We start from the raw sequence: 14,452 nt of genomic DNA on the forward strand, positions 1-14,452 counted from the left end.
GCTTTTGAACAGAACACAAGTCATTCTTCCTGGAGTCACTGTCATAATTTTTTTCAATGCTCTCGTCAGACCTCTACACGTGAAGAAATATGAGCAGGAGTAGACCATCTGTCCTTTCGAGCTTGGTCCATCTTTAACTAAAACCATGGCTGACCTTCCACTTCAGCACTATTGCCATTTCCACAAATTATTTTGATGCCCTGGAATCTATCAAAGCACTTTGAATGAGCACGAGAATTGAACCCCCACTGCCTACGGGGCACAATGTTTTAAAAGTTCTCCACCTTCTAAGCAAAAGGATTTCTTTTCATCTCCATCCTAAAGGCTAAAATTGCTTCCAGGTCCTAGATTTGCTATTCTGGGGAAACATATTCCCACATCTACTCTGTAAAGCCTTTTAAGAACTTTGTATGTTTCTTTGGGTTCTCCTTTCATTCCCAGTTTACTAATTCTGTGCTCATATGGCAAGCCACCATTCTTGGAGTCTGTCTAGAGAATCTTTACTGCATGCCTCTGCGGAAAGTGTGTCCTTCCTCTGGTGAGGGGAGCAACTGTGTGTGCAGTACTCCAGGTGTAGTCTCATCAAACCCTTTCTGTATTGCAATATTCCTCATTCCTGTATTTAAATCTTCTCTCAAACTTTTTGCCCTCTTACTTTCTTCACCTGCATGGTGTCTTTATTGACATCCATACAAGCACAGCTAGATTTCTTTTTAACATCAATACTGCACAATCTTTTATCATTGAAGAAATGCTCAACTTTTCTGTTGTGTGCACCAAAGAGGATAACAATGTTTTTTCCACAATACCACCCAGTTTTGTTTTATCAGAAAGCTTGGAAAAGCATGACATTTAATCCTGACGTTCAGACAATAAGTTGGTGGTGCTGGTTTCACCTTTCTTCTTATCTAGTGTGGTTATGTTTGATTCTTTATAGTTTATTTGTTTTAGTTTTAGAAAAAAAGAGCAATGATGGATTTTGAAAATAAAAGATGTACAGAAAAGTATTTTAATAAAGAACAAAATTTATTAGATGTAGGAAAGCACAATGCCTAAAATGTAGATAAATGTAAATAATTTATGCTATCACAATAGCCAGTAATAAAGCAGCATTCTGATTTTTTTCTTTCCTATTTATAGGAGAAAAAGTACAAATTAGCACCTTAAGCGATGAAAAGCAGGAATCTCCTTTATTGCCATTGTATGAACCACACTTCCAAGGTTTATCATTGACCCCTTCCACATTACCACAAATTGGAATCCGAATTTTGACGCCAAGTGAAGAACAGGATGTTGACATAAAGGCTTTTGACGTTGAGTCCGACTCTAAGAGCTTTTTTTCAGAGAACGTTCCCAAAATGGCCACTGCAGAAATACTGAAATCAACACAGGATGAGGTGCTCCTCAGCAGCAGTGAGTCAGCAAAGACCTTATGCGAGTCAGAAAAGGGACCTTCCATGAGAACTGTTATTGCACATGGTGAAACCCAAGAATCTTTAGAACATGTTTTGGAGGCAGATAGCCCAGCAAATGTGAGCTTCAAGATTGATGTGGAACATGTCTCAAATGAGAGTTCATCAACTTTGGAACCAGAACTGAAACTGGAAGGGGCAGGTGATGGAGTAAATCGACCAGACAGTCTCCAAGGCCTTCAGATGTTCCAGAGAAGTCAGAGTAATTTTACTGGGCTGGGATTAGCATTTCCATCCCAGAATGGATCTTTAGTTATTGGACGTTTGCCAAGTATGACTGGCAAGAATTTAATTCCTGAAGAATGGGAAAACTTTGGTTTCTCACCTCTTTATGAAAGACCCTACACGCAAAGTGATGGTGCAACAGATAGGTACAATTAATTATTGTGCGAGCTATTACTATACCTTATTTACCAAGTTTGTTATACCAATGTTACTCAGAACATGGGATGAATTTCTATTTTTTACTGGACCAGTGCACTCAGTACTGGTCCTGGGAAGAGGCTACATTGCATTCATGCCAGGACCACCAGACCCAAAAACAGTTACTTTCCCCAAGTAATAAGGCTGATCAACACCTCCACCCACTAACCCATTCCTCTAAATCCCCCACCACCATTTCTTTATCACTCCCTGTCAGAGTCACCTTATGTGCAGACACTCCTGTGTCTCACGTCACTTTATGGGCATACAATTAATTTACATACAGTATATAAACTATTATGTATTTATATTAATTGTGCTTTTTATTATTCTCTTCTTGTCTATTTGTGTTTTTTGTGCTTCTTCAGATCTGGAGTAGCAATTATTTCACTCTTTCGGTACGCTGGATGAACTCAGCAGGTCGGGCAGCATCAGTCAGAAACGATGAGTCAACATTTTGGGCCGGAACCCTTCGTCGACTCATCGTTTCTGACTGATGCTGCCCGACCTACTGAGTTCATCCAGCATACTGAAAGTGTTGCTTTGATCTTTTACAGCATCTGCAGATTATTTTGTGTTTACAGTTATTTCACTCTCCTTTACATTTGTATACTGGAATTAATCCATTCAGTTTTCTATGGGATTGTAGTTTTAGTGAAGCTCTGAAAGAACTTCTGTAAGGCAATTAATGCATTGGTAATTGAGTTTGGGGAATAAGAAGATAAAAATATCTTAACTGTCAATGTCTTGATTTCTCCAAAGCATTTGACAGTATTGAAATTACAACCTTCTTTTCTCCATTGCCCAGGTTGATAGGGCTACCCTTGCATCATTCCACCAGAACTCCTTACTCTGTCACCATCAGATCTGGGTGATCCTTTGGATACACCACATCTTCATTTCCTATATGTTGCTTCTAAGTGATTTCAGCTCCATTAGACATACAATCATTGTAACTATCTATAAACTAATATTATATGAAATGACAGAATACTCATACACTACATTCACAACTTGTTAATGTGAGCTTCTTGAGCAAGCATACACAGCCTTGAAGTGGATGGACTACAGCAGCAGAAGACAATACCAGGTTCCACTCCTGTACCTAATAAAATGGCCACTGATTGTATTTACTGTTTTGCACCTTGGCCCCAGAGGAACAATGTTTCATTTAGCTCCGTACAGCTAGAAGCTGAATTACAATGAACTTGAAAATGCTGTCACCATCATGCTGGTGAGAATTTAGCAAGTCATCTATTGAGGGGAATAAACAGTTCTGTTAGAGAGCCCTGAGGCGTTGACTGTTTATTCCAGACCATAGATGCTGCCTCAAGTTCTTCCAGCATTACGTGTGTGTGTTGCTCAAGATTTTCAACATCTGCAGAATCTTCTGTTTATAACTTGAGCTATTTTCTGAATATTCCTGATCTTCGTTTTGAGGTAAAATTTGAACCTTAGAATCATAGAGTAGGAAATTTTTTATTAATTCTACAGCTAAATTTTAGTGGTCTTTTTATATTGAAATATTATATTACTAACCTGAATGGGGGGGCAATGGAAGACAATTGAGAGTAATTATTAACAATTGATAATAATTTGATTTGTTATGGACATTTTCAGCTTTCTGCTCCATGACTTTGGAAACAATGTGAAGAATTTAATTGTTTTAGTTTATGCAAACTACTGATCTTGGAATTAAAATATTAATTCTAGGTATTGTAGCAGAATAGATACTCAGGCAAATTGTGCTCAATCGTGCCCACGGATGCACATTTTGTGACATTTGCAATATCTATTGTCGTTGCTGTCCCAGCAAAGGCAGAGTGCTCACTGGTGGACCATGCACCAACACTGTCAGTAGTCGATGGCCATTGAACATTAAGAGACATTTTAAGATAATTTAAAGATGTGTCTATTTATGTTTAAAGAAATATTGAGTACTAGAAATTAATTACAAACATCATTTTAAATAAAACTCGTGCACTGTTCAGTACTGAACACAAAGCTCTCTAAAGACCCACAAAATCAAGCCACACATTGCCTCTCAATTTAGGACATATATATTTCATCCCTGGATTGAGACCAGAGTAAAAGACAGGAACAAGCCGATGTGCACGATGCAGTTGGCAATTCCCTGCAGAGCCATCAACTGAAGTTCAATGCAAACTAGCCTGCTAATGACTTTAGCTGATCAAAGAAATTCCTGTCTTATGTTCATGTCATCCCGCGGGGACTTGAGGTCTCTGCACAGCATTAGATTAGATTACATTAGATTCAACTTTATTGTCAATGTGCCAAGTACAGATGCAAAGCCAATGAAATACAGTTAGCATCTGACCAGAAGTTCAAAAGAATAGTATTTACAAAATAACTGGGAATAAAAAGTAAGTGCTACAGCATACAAATATAAAAGTAATGAGACAGTCCAATATGGGTGCAATACTGCTTAGCACTGTGATGTGAGGTTCAGCAGGGTCACAACCTCAGGGAGGAAGCTCTTCCTGAGCCTGCTGGTGCGGGAGTGGAGGCTCCTGTAGCGCCTACCAGATGGGAGGAGAGTAAAAAGTCCATGGTTAGGGTGAGATGCATTCTTGATGATGCTTTTCACCCTGCCCAGGCAGCGTTTATGGTAGATGTTCTCAATGGTGGGCAATTGGGTGACGATAATCCGCTGGGCAGTTTCTACCACACACTGGAGTGCTTTGTGGTCCGATACAGGACAATTGCCGTACCACACTGAGATGCAGTTGGTGAGTATACTCTCAATGGTACAGTGGTAAAAGTCCGTCGGTATCCTGGGACGGGGTGGGCTTTCTTAATGCTCCGCAGGAAATAAAGGAGCTGTTGTGCCTTTTTGATCAGGATGGAGGAGTTCAGGGACCAGGTGAGATCATTGGAAAAGTGGACACCAAGGAATCTGAAGCTTGATACATGCTCCACTGCAGCTCCTTTGATGTAGATGGAGACATGAATGTGGCTCCTAGCATGCCTGAAGTCCACAGTAATCTCCTTGGTCTTCTGGGTGTTAAGGGCAAGGTTGTTGGCACACCACGTGGCAAGGGGCTGGACCTCGTCCCTGTAGGCCGTCTTGTCATCCCCCCTGATCAGGCCAACCACCGTGGTGTCATCTGCAAACTTGATTATGGAGTTAGAACTGTGTACAGGAACGCAGTCAAAGGTGAAAAGGGAGTACAGAAGAGGGCTCAACACACAAGGGTTTTGAAAAAGCACATGGGGCCGGTAATTAATGTTACTTCCGGTTTAAAGTAAGTCCAATCTACAGAATGCTTTGTCCCTGTTACAAATAAACCCTGTCAGTGTCTGACCAAATGATGGGAAAAGTCAGGAAATTCAATTTTTCAGAATAGTGAATGTTATGAAATTTAAAATATCCACAGTGGGATGGCATAGTGGCGTGGCGATTAGCGTAACAGTATCATAGCACCAGTGGTCACCGATCTGGGTATAAGGAGTTTGTACATTCTCCTTATGACTATGTAAGTTTCCTCTGTCTGCTGCAGTTTTCCCCCACATTCCAAAGACTTACAAGTTAGGGTTAGTGAGTTGTGGTCTTGCTATCTTGGTACCAGAAACATGGCAACACTTGCAGGCTGCCCCCAGCACATCCTCGCTGATTGGATTTGGTACAGAATGACACATTTCACTGCATGTTTCAATGTACATTTGACAAGTAAGGTGAATCTAATCTTATCAAATATAAAATTGACGTAATTTGCATTATTAAATGGACTCGTGGAAACTCTGATTTAAATTTTTCTTTTGGTTGACATCATTGTTTTCTGCACCTAGATCATCAACAGAGGACTGTCTGATTCTCATCTGCTGTGGATTGTATAACCTTTTGAAAGGAATTTTACTCATCTTGCCAGATGTGATGCTTGCTGATGTGATGGACAAATTAATTCAACCGGAAGCATTGATAGTCCTTGTTAATCATCCAGCTCCAGTTATACAGCAAGGAGTTATTAAGGTAAGAGGAATAATCAGTTAATCTATTTCAGGGACTTGCTCATGATAGTATGAAATCTTATTTATCTTTACTGAGATACAGTGCGGAATAGGCCCTTCTGGCCCTTTGAGCCCACCAGCCCCCTATATAACCCTAGACTTATCACACGACAATTTACAATGACCAGTTAATCGACCAACCATTATGTCTTTGGACTGTGAAAGGAAACCAGGGCACTCGGAGGAAACGCACGTGGTCACAGGGGAGTTTAAGCAGCAAGTTGTTGTGTGATCCACATTAAGATTGTTGAGGTGAACAAATTCTAAATCACATTGGTTATTCTCATTTATTCGACTCTCCATTCCATTTCACAAATCTAAATATTGTGTTTTTTGTAGTAAACTTGTCAGTGATAGTACATTGTTGTGTCTGTCATAAAAACTAGAGCAGACAAATAATGTGGTTTACAGATTTATTTTCTTATTTTTAGCATGAATTTTGGCTTGAAGAATTCTCAGATTTTCTTTGAGTTGATTTTCCTCCAGCATCATCCTGGAGCCTCCAGAGTCCAGAAAGTGCTGGCCTCTACCAAAAACAAAACCCAGAAATGAAATCTCAATGAAGTTAAATACTTTATTTTCTGTTTAGAACAAAACTGTTTAGTTTTTAGGAAAACTATGGAAATAGGAACAGTTTTCAATTCAAGTTGTGGGGAAAATTGGCAGTTAAATATCTTAATGAGCAAAGAGTTGTTGGGAGAGGTTGGACAGAGTAGGACTTTATGATTTTATACACTTCTACAAGGTCACCCCTCAGTATCTTTCATTTTAAAGAATGAAGGACATGGGGTGAATATACACAGCCACTTTCCCAGGGAAAGGGAATCAAAAATTAAAGGGTATAGATTTAAGGTGAGAGGGATGATAATTTAATTCATAGTGTGGTGTGTATATGGAACAAACTGCCAGGGCAAGTGGTTGAAGCAACTACATTGAGATATTAAAGAACTGTTGGACAGGTATATGGATAGGAAAGATTTTGAGCAATATAGGCCAAACTCGGGTAAATGGGACTAGATTAGATAGGTATCTTGATCGGCATGGACAAATTGAGCTGAAGAGCCTGTTTCCATACTGTATTACTCTATAGCTAAGAAATTAATTAATTAGTGAGAAAGATAGCCTTACTGGCCTTCTCATTATTAATTCTTAGATCAGATGGTTTACTTTACTACATCAGTGCTTGGGGTTTACTTACAAGTTAAAAACAGTTTTACTTCAATATAAATTAAAGTAAATGTTGTAAAATTTTGTCGTTTTGATAATTTAGATTATATGAAATGATGCTCTCTTGTTTCACTAAAGTTAACAAGCTTTACTTTAGGTGGCTCCTTGCCCTTAACATTAATAAACAATGTTCCTCAATTGCACAGTATATGGTCAACCTGACCCATTTCATTCCCCAGAAACAGATCCGTTAATGACTTCTTAATTACTGTAGCAACATGCTGATAAAGTTCTTACAAATAAAATTTGAAAAATTACACCCCTTTAATCCTTCATTGAAATAATGTACTTATCATTTTACTCCTAATGTGACAGTACCATTTTTGCTTAACTCCAACCAAATGGATTTTGTACTCAAGCCCCCTTAAGCACATTCTCTCTCCCTCTATCTCCCTCTCTCTCATTCTCTTACTGCATTTTCTTTCCTCAGTATTGCTTTCCATTTTTCACCAATCAAATCTTGAAAGATTTGAAGATTAACCATTAGCTTTACTTGTTACATGTACGTCGAAACATACATGAAATATGTAATTTGCTTCAACAACCAACACAGTCCAATTCTGATTTTTTTGCCACATCTCAGTGATCACCAGTATATCATATTCCACCTGGCTATTTGCACCTGCAACTCGCCAGCATTTTGTCCATTTCAATACTTTATACAGTGGTGTTCGATATATTTATATTCTTTATTTGTAATCATATGTGAGTGTTAATTCCTCTGCCAGATTTTATTTTGAATGCTGCCCTTCCACTGTCAAAATACAACTCACTACCAATATCAATTCAAGGTCTAGAATACTGATCCCAGCTCTGTTGATGAAGCCCTGTTGCTTTGAAATGATCTCAACATCTGCAGAATCTGAAAATCAACCTCCTGCACCATTCAAATATTCCTATATATGATGCCTTTATAAAATTTCTCTTTCTGAAGTCTCACAGTAGGACCTCAACCATTTTCCTTCTGACTTAATCAATTCTGTTTCTCTCTTCAGAGATGCTGCTTGAGGTGCTCAGAGTTGTGAGCATTTTCTGTTTTATTTTCTCTTACACTTAGTAGCCACTTTATTAAGTATGGGAGTGGAACTCGATGTTGCCTTCTGCTGCTGCAGATCTCACACTTTAGGATTTATTTGTTGTGCCTGTGTGTTCAGAAATGTTCTTCTGCACATCACTGTTGTTACACATAGTTTAACCAATTTCTCCCAGGACCAATAAAGTATGACTATGACTATTCAAGTTACTGTCGTCTTCCTGTCAATTTGAACCAGTCTGGCCATTCTGCTCTGGCCTCTCTCATTAACAAGGCGTTTTCACCCACAGAGCTGCTGCTCACTGGATGTTTTCTGTTTCATGCATCGTTCTCTGTAAACTCGAAGGACTTAGGCTATGTCCACACTAGACCGGATTATTTTGAAAATGCCGGTTTCACGTAAAAACGATAGGCGTCCACACCAAACATTTTTGAACATACTTCCGTCCACATTAAAACGGGTATTTGGGCAAATCTCCTCCTACTGGGCATGCGCAGGACGCATCTACAGAAAACAAGCGACCTGTTTGTGTCAAATCTCGCTGTGAAAGTGCACGTTTGTGCAGTTACAGGCTAGAAAAACTTAAAAGGAAATTGCCAGGGAATTCAGGGGCAGTATGACCCGGCTGACGACGAACATTGAAAAACTGACTAACTCTGTTGCATTAATAAAGCACCTTGTTAAATGTATGAAACATGTCTGCATCAGTGTTATCTTGTATTGCCATACAATGTTACATTAGGCTGTTACACATCTATTGTCAGAGAAGTACTTGCATAAATAGGTAAACCACCTTCATACAAGCAAGGACTGAAAACAAGGCAAAGTGAGTATACTTATTTATTCAAGCAACACACATAAAAGTTGCTGGTGAACGCAGCAGGCCAGGCAGCATCTCTAGGAAGAGGTGCAGTCGACGTTTCAGGCCGAGACCCTTCATCAGGACTAACTGAAGGAAGAGTGAGTAAGGGATTTGAAAGTTGGAGGGGGAGGGGGAGATCCAAAATGATAGGAGAAGACAGGAGGGGCAGGGATGGAGCCAAGAGCTGGACAGGTGATAGGCAAAAGGGGATACGAGAGGATCATGGGACAGGAGGTCCGGGAAGAAAGACGGGGGGGGGCCCAGAAGATGGGCAAGGGGTATATTCAGAGGGATAGAGGGAGAAAAAGGAGAGTGAGAGAAAGAATGTGTGTATAAAAATAAGTAACAGATGGGGTATGAGGGGGAGGTGGGACATTAGCAGAAGTTAGAGAAGTCGATGTTCATGCCATCAGGTTGGAGGCTACCCAGACGGAATATAAAATGTTGTTCCTCCAACCTAAGTGTGGCTTCATCTTTACAGTAGATAGGCCGTGGATAGACATGTCAGAATGGGAATGGGATGTGGAATTAAAATGTGTGGCCACTGGGAGATCCTGCTTTCTCTGGCGGACAGAGCGTAGGTGTTCAGCAAAGCGGTCTCCCAGTCTGCGTCGGGTCTCGCCAATATATAAAGGACCACATCGGGAGCACCGGATGCAGTATATCACCCCAGCCGACTCACAGGTGAAGTGTTGCCTCACCTGGAAGGACTGTTTGGGGCCCTGAATGGTGGTAAGGGAGGAAGTGTAAGGGCATGTGTAGCACTTGTTTTGCTTACATGGATAAGTGCCAGGAGGGAGATCAGTGGGGAGGGATGGGGGGGAGGAATGGACAAGGGAATTGCATAGGGAGCGATCCCTGCAGAAAGCGGGGGTGGGGGGGAGGGAAAGATGTGCTTAGTGGTGGGATCCCGTTGGAGGTGGCGGAAGTTACGGAGAATAATATGTTGGACCCGGAGGCTGGTGGGGTGGTAGGTGAGGACCAGGGGAACCCTATTCCTAGTGGGGTGGCGGGAGGATGGAGTGAGAGCAGACGTACGTGAAATGGGGGAGATGCGTTTAAGAGCAGAGTTGATAGTGGAGGAAGGGAAGCCCCTTTCTTTAAAAAAGGAAGGCATCTCCCTCGTCCTAGAATGAAAAGCCTCATCCTGACAGCAGATGCGGCGGAGATGGAGGAATTGCGAGAAGGGGATGGCGTTTTTGCAAGAGACAGAGTGAGAAGAGGAATAGTCCAGATAGCTGTGAGAGTCAGTAGGCTTATAGTAGACATAGAAACCATAGAAACTACAGCACAGAAACAGGCCCTTTGGCCCTTCTTGGCTGTGCCGAACTTGGCTGTGCTTATCAGTGGATAAGCTGTCTCCAGAGACAGAGACAGAAAGATCTAGAAAGGGGAGGGAGGTGTCGGAAATGGACCAGGTAAACTTGAGGACAGGGTGAAAGTTGGAGGCAAAGTTAATAAAGTCAACGAGCTCTGCATGCGTGCAGGAAGCAGCGCCAATGCAGTCATCGATGTAGCAAAGGAAAAGTGGGGGACAGATACCAGAATAGGCACGGAACATAGATTGTTCCACAAAGAACAATTACTTATTTATTCAGTAAGTTATGGGTCAAAGTATTTAGTGAGTACATTTCTAACTCTTCTGGCTTCAGTCTCGTTGCCATCTGTTCTGAAATTGTTAGGTTGTGTGGGGAGAAAACAGTGAAATTCAAGAAAACAGTGAAATGCCGCGCTCTCACCACCATCTGTTCCGGCACGTCTCTGAGTTCCTCGTCCACACTGCTCTGCACAATCAGCGTTTTCAAATTTACACACTCTGGAGGGCGTTTTAGAAAAGCTCCGTTTTCGGCGGAGGAAAACGCCGTTTCAGTGGTCAAAACAAAGAGGAAAAGCTTCGGTTGTGGATTTATCCGGTCTATAGTCATAGTCATACTTCATTGATCCTGAGGGAAATGGGTTTTCGTTACAGTTGCACCATAAATAATTAAATAGTAATAAAACCATAAATAGTTAAATAGTAATATGTAAATTATGCCAGGAAATAAGTCCAGGACCAGCCTATTGGCTCAGGGTGTCTGACCCTCCAAGGGAGGAGTTGTAAAGTTTGATGGCCACAGGCAGGAATGACTTCCTATGACGCTCAGTGTTGCATCTCAGTAGAATGAGTCTCTGGCTGAATGTACTCCTGTGCCCAACCAGTCCATTATGTGGTGGATGGGAGACATTGTCCAAGATGGCATGCAATTTAGACAGCATCCTCTTTTCAGACACCACCGTGAGAGAGTCCAGTTCCATCCCCACAACATCACTGGCCTTACGAATGAGTTTGTTGATTCTGTTTGTGTCTGCTACCCTCAGCCTGCTGCCCCAGCACACAACAGCAAACATGATAGCACTGGCCACCACAGACTCGTAGAACATCCTCAGCACCATCCAGCAGATGTTAAAGGACCTCAGTCTCCTCAGGAAATAGCGACGGCTCTGACCCTTCTTGTAGACAGCCTCAGTGTTCTTTGACCAGTCCAGTTTATTGTCAATTCGTATCCCCAGGTATTTTTAATCCTCCACCCTGTCCACACTGACCCCCTGGATGGAAACAGGGGTCACCAGTGCCTTAGCCCTCCTCAGGTCCACCACCAGCTCCTTAGTCTTTTTCACATTAAGCTGCTAGTGTGAACGTAGCATTAGATATTTGCATTAATAGCTAAGTGTACAGGTGTACATAATGGCTACTGTGGGTACATATTCAACTCATTTAGTCAGCATTAACACTTCAACCAGGTTGTAGCATTTGAATGGATATTAGCTGTGAAGGAGCCATTCAAAAGTCTGAGTGATTACCTTCCTAAATTGTAGATTACATCATCTGAGTGCTGCTTTTGCAGAATAAACAGAACAGGAGTCGTCGATAGTTTGTCTTCATTCCAATGTGGCAGTTGATCCTGATTTATTATGTGCAGTACTGCAAAGTCATCTTTTGGTATGATACATACTTTAAGAAGGACATAATGGCCTTGGGGAGGGTGCAGAAGAGATTTACTGGCGTACATCCAGCCCTAAGAAACAATCTTGAGAAATTGAGATTAGTCTCCTTGGCAAAGAAGGTTAAGCAGCCATATATAAAAATAAATATTTTATTTATTCCAAAATTGTGAGCATCCCTGAATTTTGCTCATGCCTAATTTCCTCTTAGAAAGGAAACGTGAATCTTTAGTTTTGAATCTCTGCAGGGAAAAGAAGTGTTTTTTCTGTGTTCTGGGAAGTTCTGTGGGTGGTGTGAAAGATCCTGAATTTTAACCCATTGGTGATGAAGAAACAGTTGATATACTTCCATGGCAGTGTGGCATGTCTTGGATAGGAGCCTGCAGATAGTGATATTCCATTTCCCCCACCCCCCACTGCAAGTGGTGATGGTTGCTACAATGTTAATTTGCTTTCAAAAATGTTTTAGCAAATTTAGCATTATCTCAGTTAAGGGTATACACAGCAAATAGGATGTACTAATGAACATTTAAGCTGGTCACTTGCAAGTTTGTGAACTGTTTGCAATTACCCAGTTTTCTGCATAATTACTCATAAAATGTGGTCTGATCTTCATCACAATAACAGACAAACACAATCTGCCTAAACTAATAACACAGTCAAATGTACTTAACATGCCTTTATTGTACACATTGTTTAATCATTCACAGTCCAGGCTGGGAAAAGTATTTAATAACTGTTAGAACCTCCTTTAGCAGCAATAACCTCCACCAAACGCTTCCTGTAGCTGCTGATCAGACTTGCATAATAGCGAGGAGGAATTTTTAAACTATTCCCCCATACAATACTGTTTCAGTTCATAAATATTTCTGGAATACCTTGAATGAACAGCCCACTTCAGGTCATGCCACAGCACCTCAAATGGTTTAAGGTCTGGGCTCTAACTTGGCCATTGCAAAACATGAATTTTCTTCTTTTTAAACCATTGTGCTACTGATTTACCCTTGCATTTTGGATCATTGTCTTGTTGCATCATTCAACTTCTATTAAGTTTCAGGTGATGGGCTGCTACCCTGACAATCTCCTGTAAAATGTCTTGATACAATTTTGAATTCATTGTTCCCTCAACGATAGAACAAAGCAGTCCCAAACCATGATGCTTCTTCCACCATGCTTCACAAACAAGAGAAAATAGGTTTCAATAGGTTTCAGTAAGTAAATTTAATGTTAAAGAAATGTATACAATATACATCCTGAAATTCTTTTTCTTTGCAAACATCCACGAAAACAGAGGAGTGCCCCAAAGAGTAAATGACAGTTAAAACATTAGAACCCTAAATCTCCCCCCTCCCACACACAAGTAGCAGCAAGGCACCCACCACCAGCAAAAAATCTGCAGGTACTGGAAATCCGAGCATCACACATAAAATGCTGGAGGAACTCAGCAGGCCAGGCAGCACCTAAGGAAAGAGTACAGTCGACATTTCAGGCCAAAACCCTTCAGCAGGACTCACAGTTGGGATGAGGTGTTGGTGTGCAGTGCCCTTTTTCTTTCAAACATAGTACTCTGCATTTTTGCCAAAAAGTCCAACTTTTGTTTCACCTGTCCTCAGAGCATTGCCCTGGAAGTGTTGTGGGACAGCCAGGTGGTCTTTTGCAAACTTGAGACATGCAGCAATGGTTTTTTTTTGGAGAGTAGTGGTTTCCTCTGTGGTGTCCTTCCATGAACACCATTCTTGTTCAGTGTTTTTCTTATAGTGGACATATGAACAGAGACTTTACCACGTTCTAGCAATTTCTGTGGGTCTTTTGTTGTTACCCTTGAGTTCTATTTCACCTCCTTCAGCATTGCATGTTGTGCTCTTGGTGTGATCTTTGCAGAATGCCCACTCTGAGGGAGAGTAGCAACAGCATTGAATTTCCTCTATTTGTAGACAATTTCTCTTACTGTGGACTGATGAACACTCAGGTCTTTAGAAATGCTTTTGTAGCCTTTTCCAGCTTCATGCATCTCTACAATTCTAAGGTCCTCTGAAAGTTGTTTTGATCAAGGCAAGGTGCACACATAATCAGATCTTTCTTGAGAAGAGCAGGCTCTGTCAGTAACCTGACTCTGTGTGCGTGTGCGTGTGCGTGTGTGTGTGTGTGTGTGTGTGTGTGTGTGTGTGTGTTTATAGGGTGGAGGACCAGTACAACCCACACCTACAATCTCATCTCATTGATTGGAACACCTGACTCCAAATAGCTTTTGTAGAAGGCATTACCCCAGAGGTTCACATACTTTTTTGAACCTAGATTGTGATTGTTTAAGTAGTGACAAGTAGCATTACAATTGTTTGTGTGGTATTAGTTGAGGCAGATTGTGTTTGTCTATTATTGTGACTTAGATGAAGATCAGACCACATTTTATGAGTCATTAATGC

The 14,452-nt window shown here is 41.1% G+C and overlaps 1 protein-coding gene across 2 annotated transcripts in view; it reads left to right on the top strand.

Moving 5' to 3' along the window:
• lyst (lysosomal trafficking regulator) overlaps positions 1-14,452 on the top strand; it is a 297,915-nt gene that overhangs the window by 200,486 nt on the left and 82,977 nt on the right. For both annotated transcript variants that reach the window (XM_063039530.1, XM_063039526.1), the window contains 2 exons: positions 1,141-1,843; positions 5,706-5,886. In XM_063039530.1, coding sequence (XP_062895600.1) covers positions 1,141-1,843; positions 5,706-5,886 — 884 coding nt within the window. The remainder of the gene's footprint in view (positions 1-1,140; positions 1,844-5,705; positions 5,887-14,452) is intronic.

The sequence above is a fragment of the Mobula hypostoma genome, chromosome 2, assembly GCF_963921235.1.
Source record: "Mobula hypostoma chromosome 2, sMobHyp1.1, whole genome shotgun sequence".
Lineage (NCBI taxonomy): Eukaryota > Metazoa > Chordata > Chondrichthyes > Myliobatiformes > Myliobatidae > Mobula > Mobula hypostoma.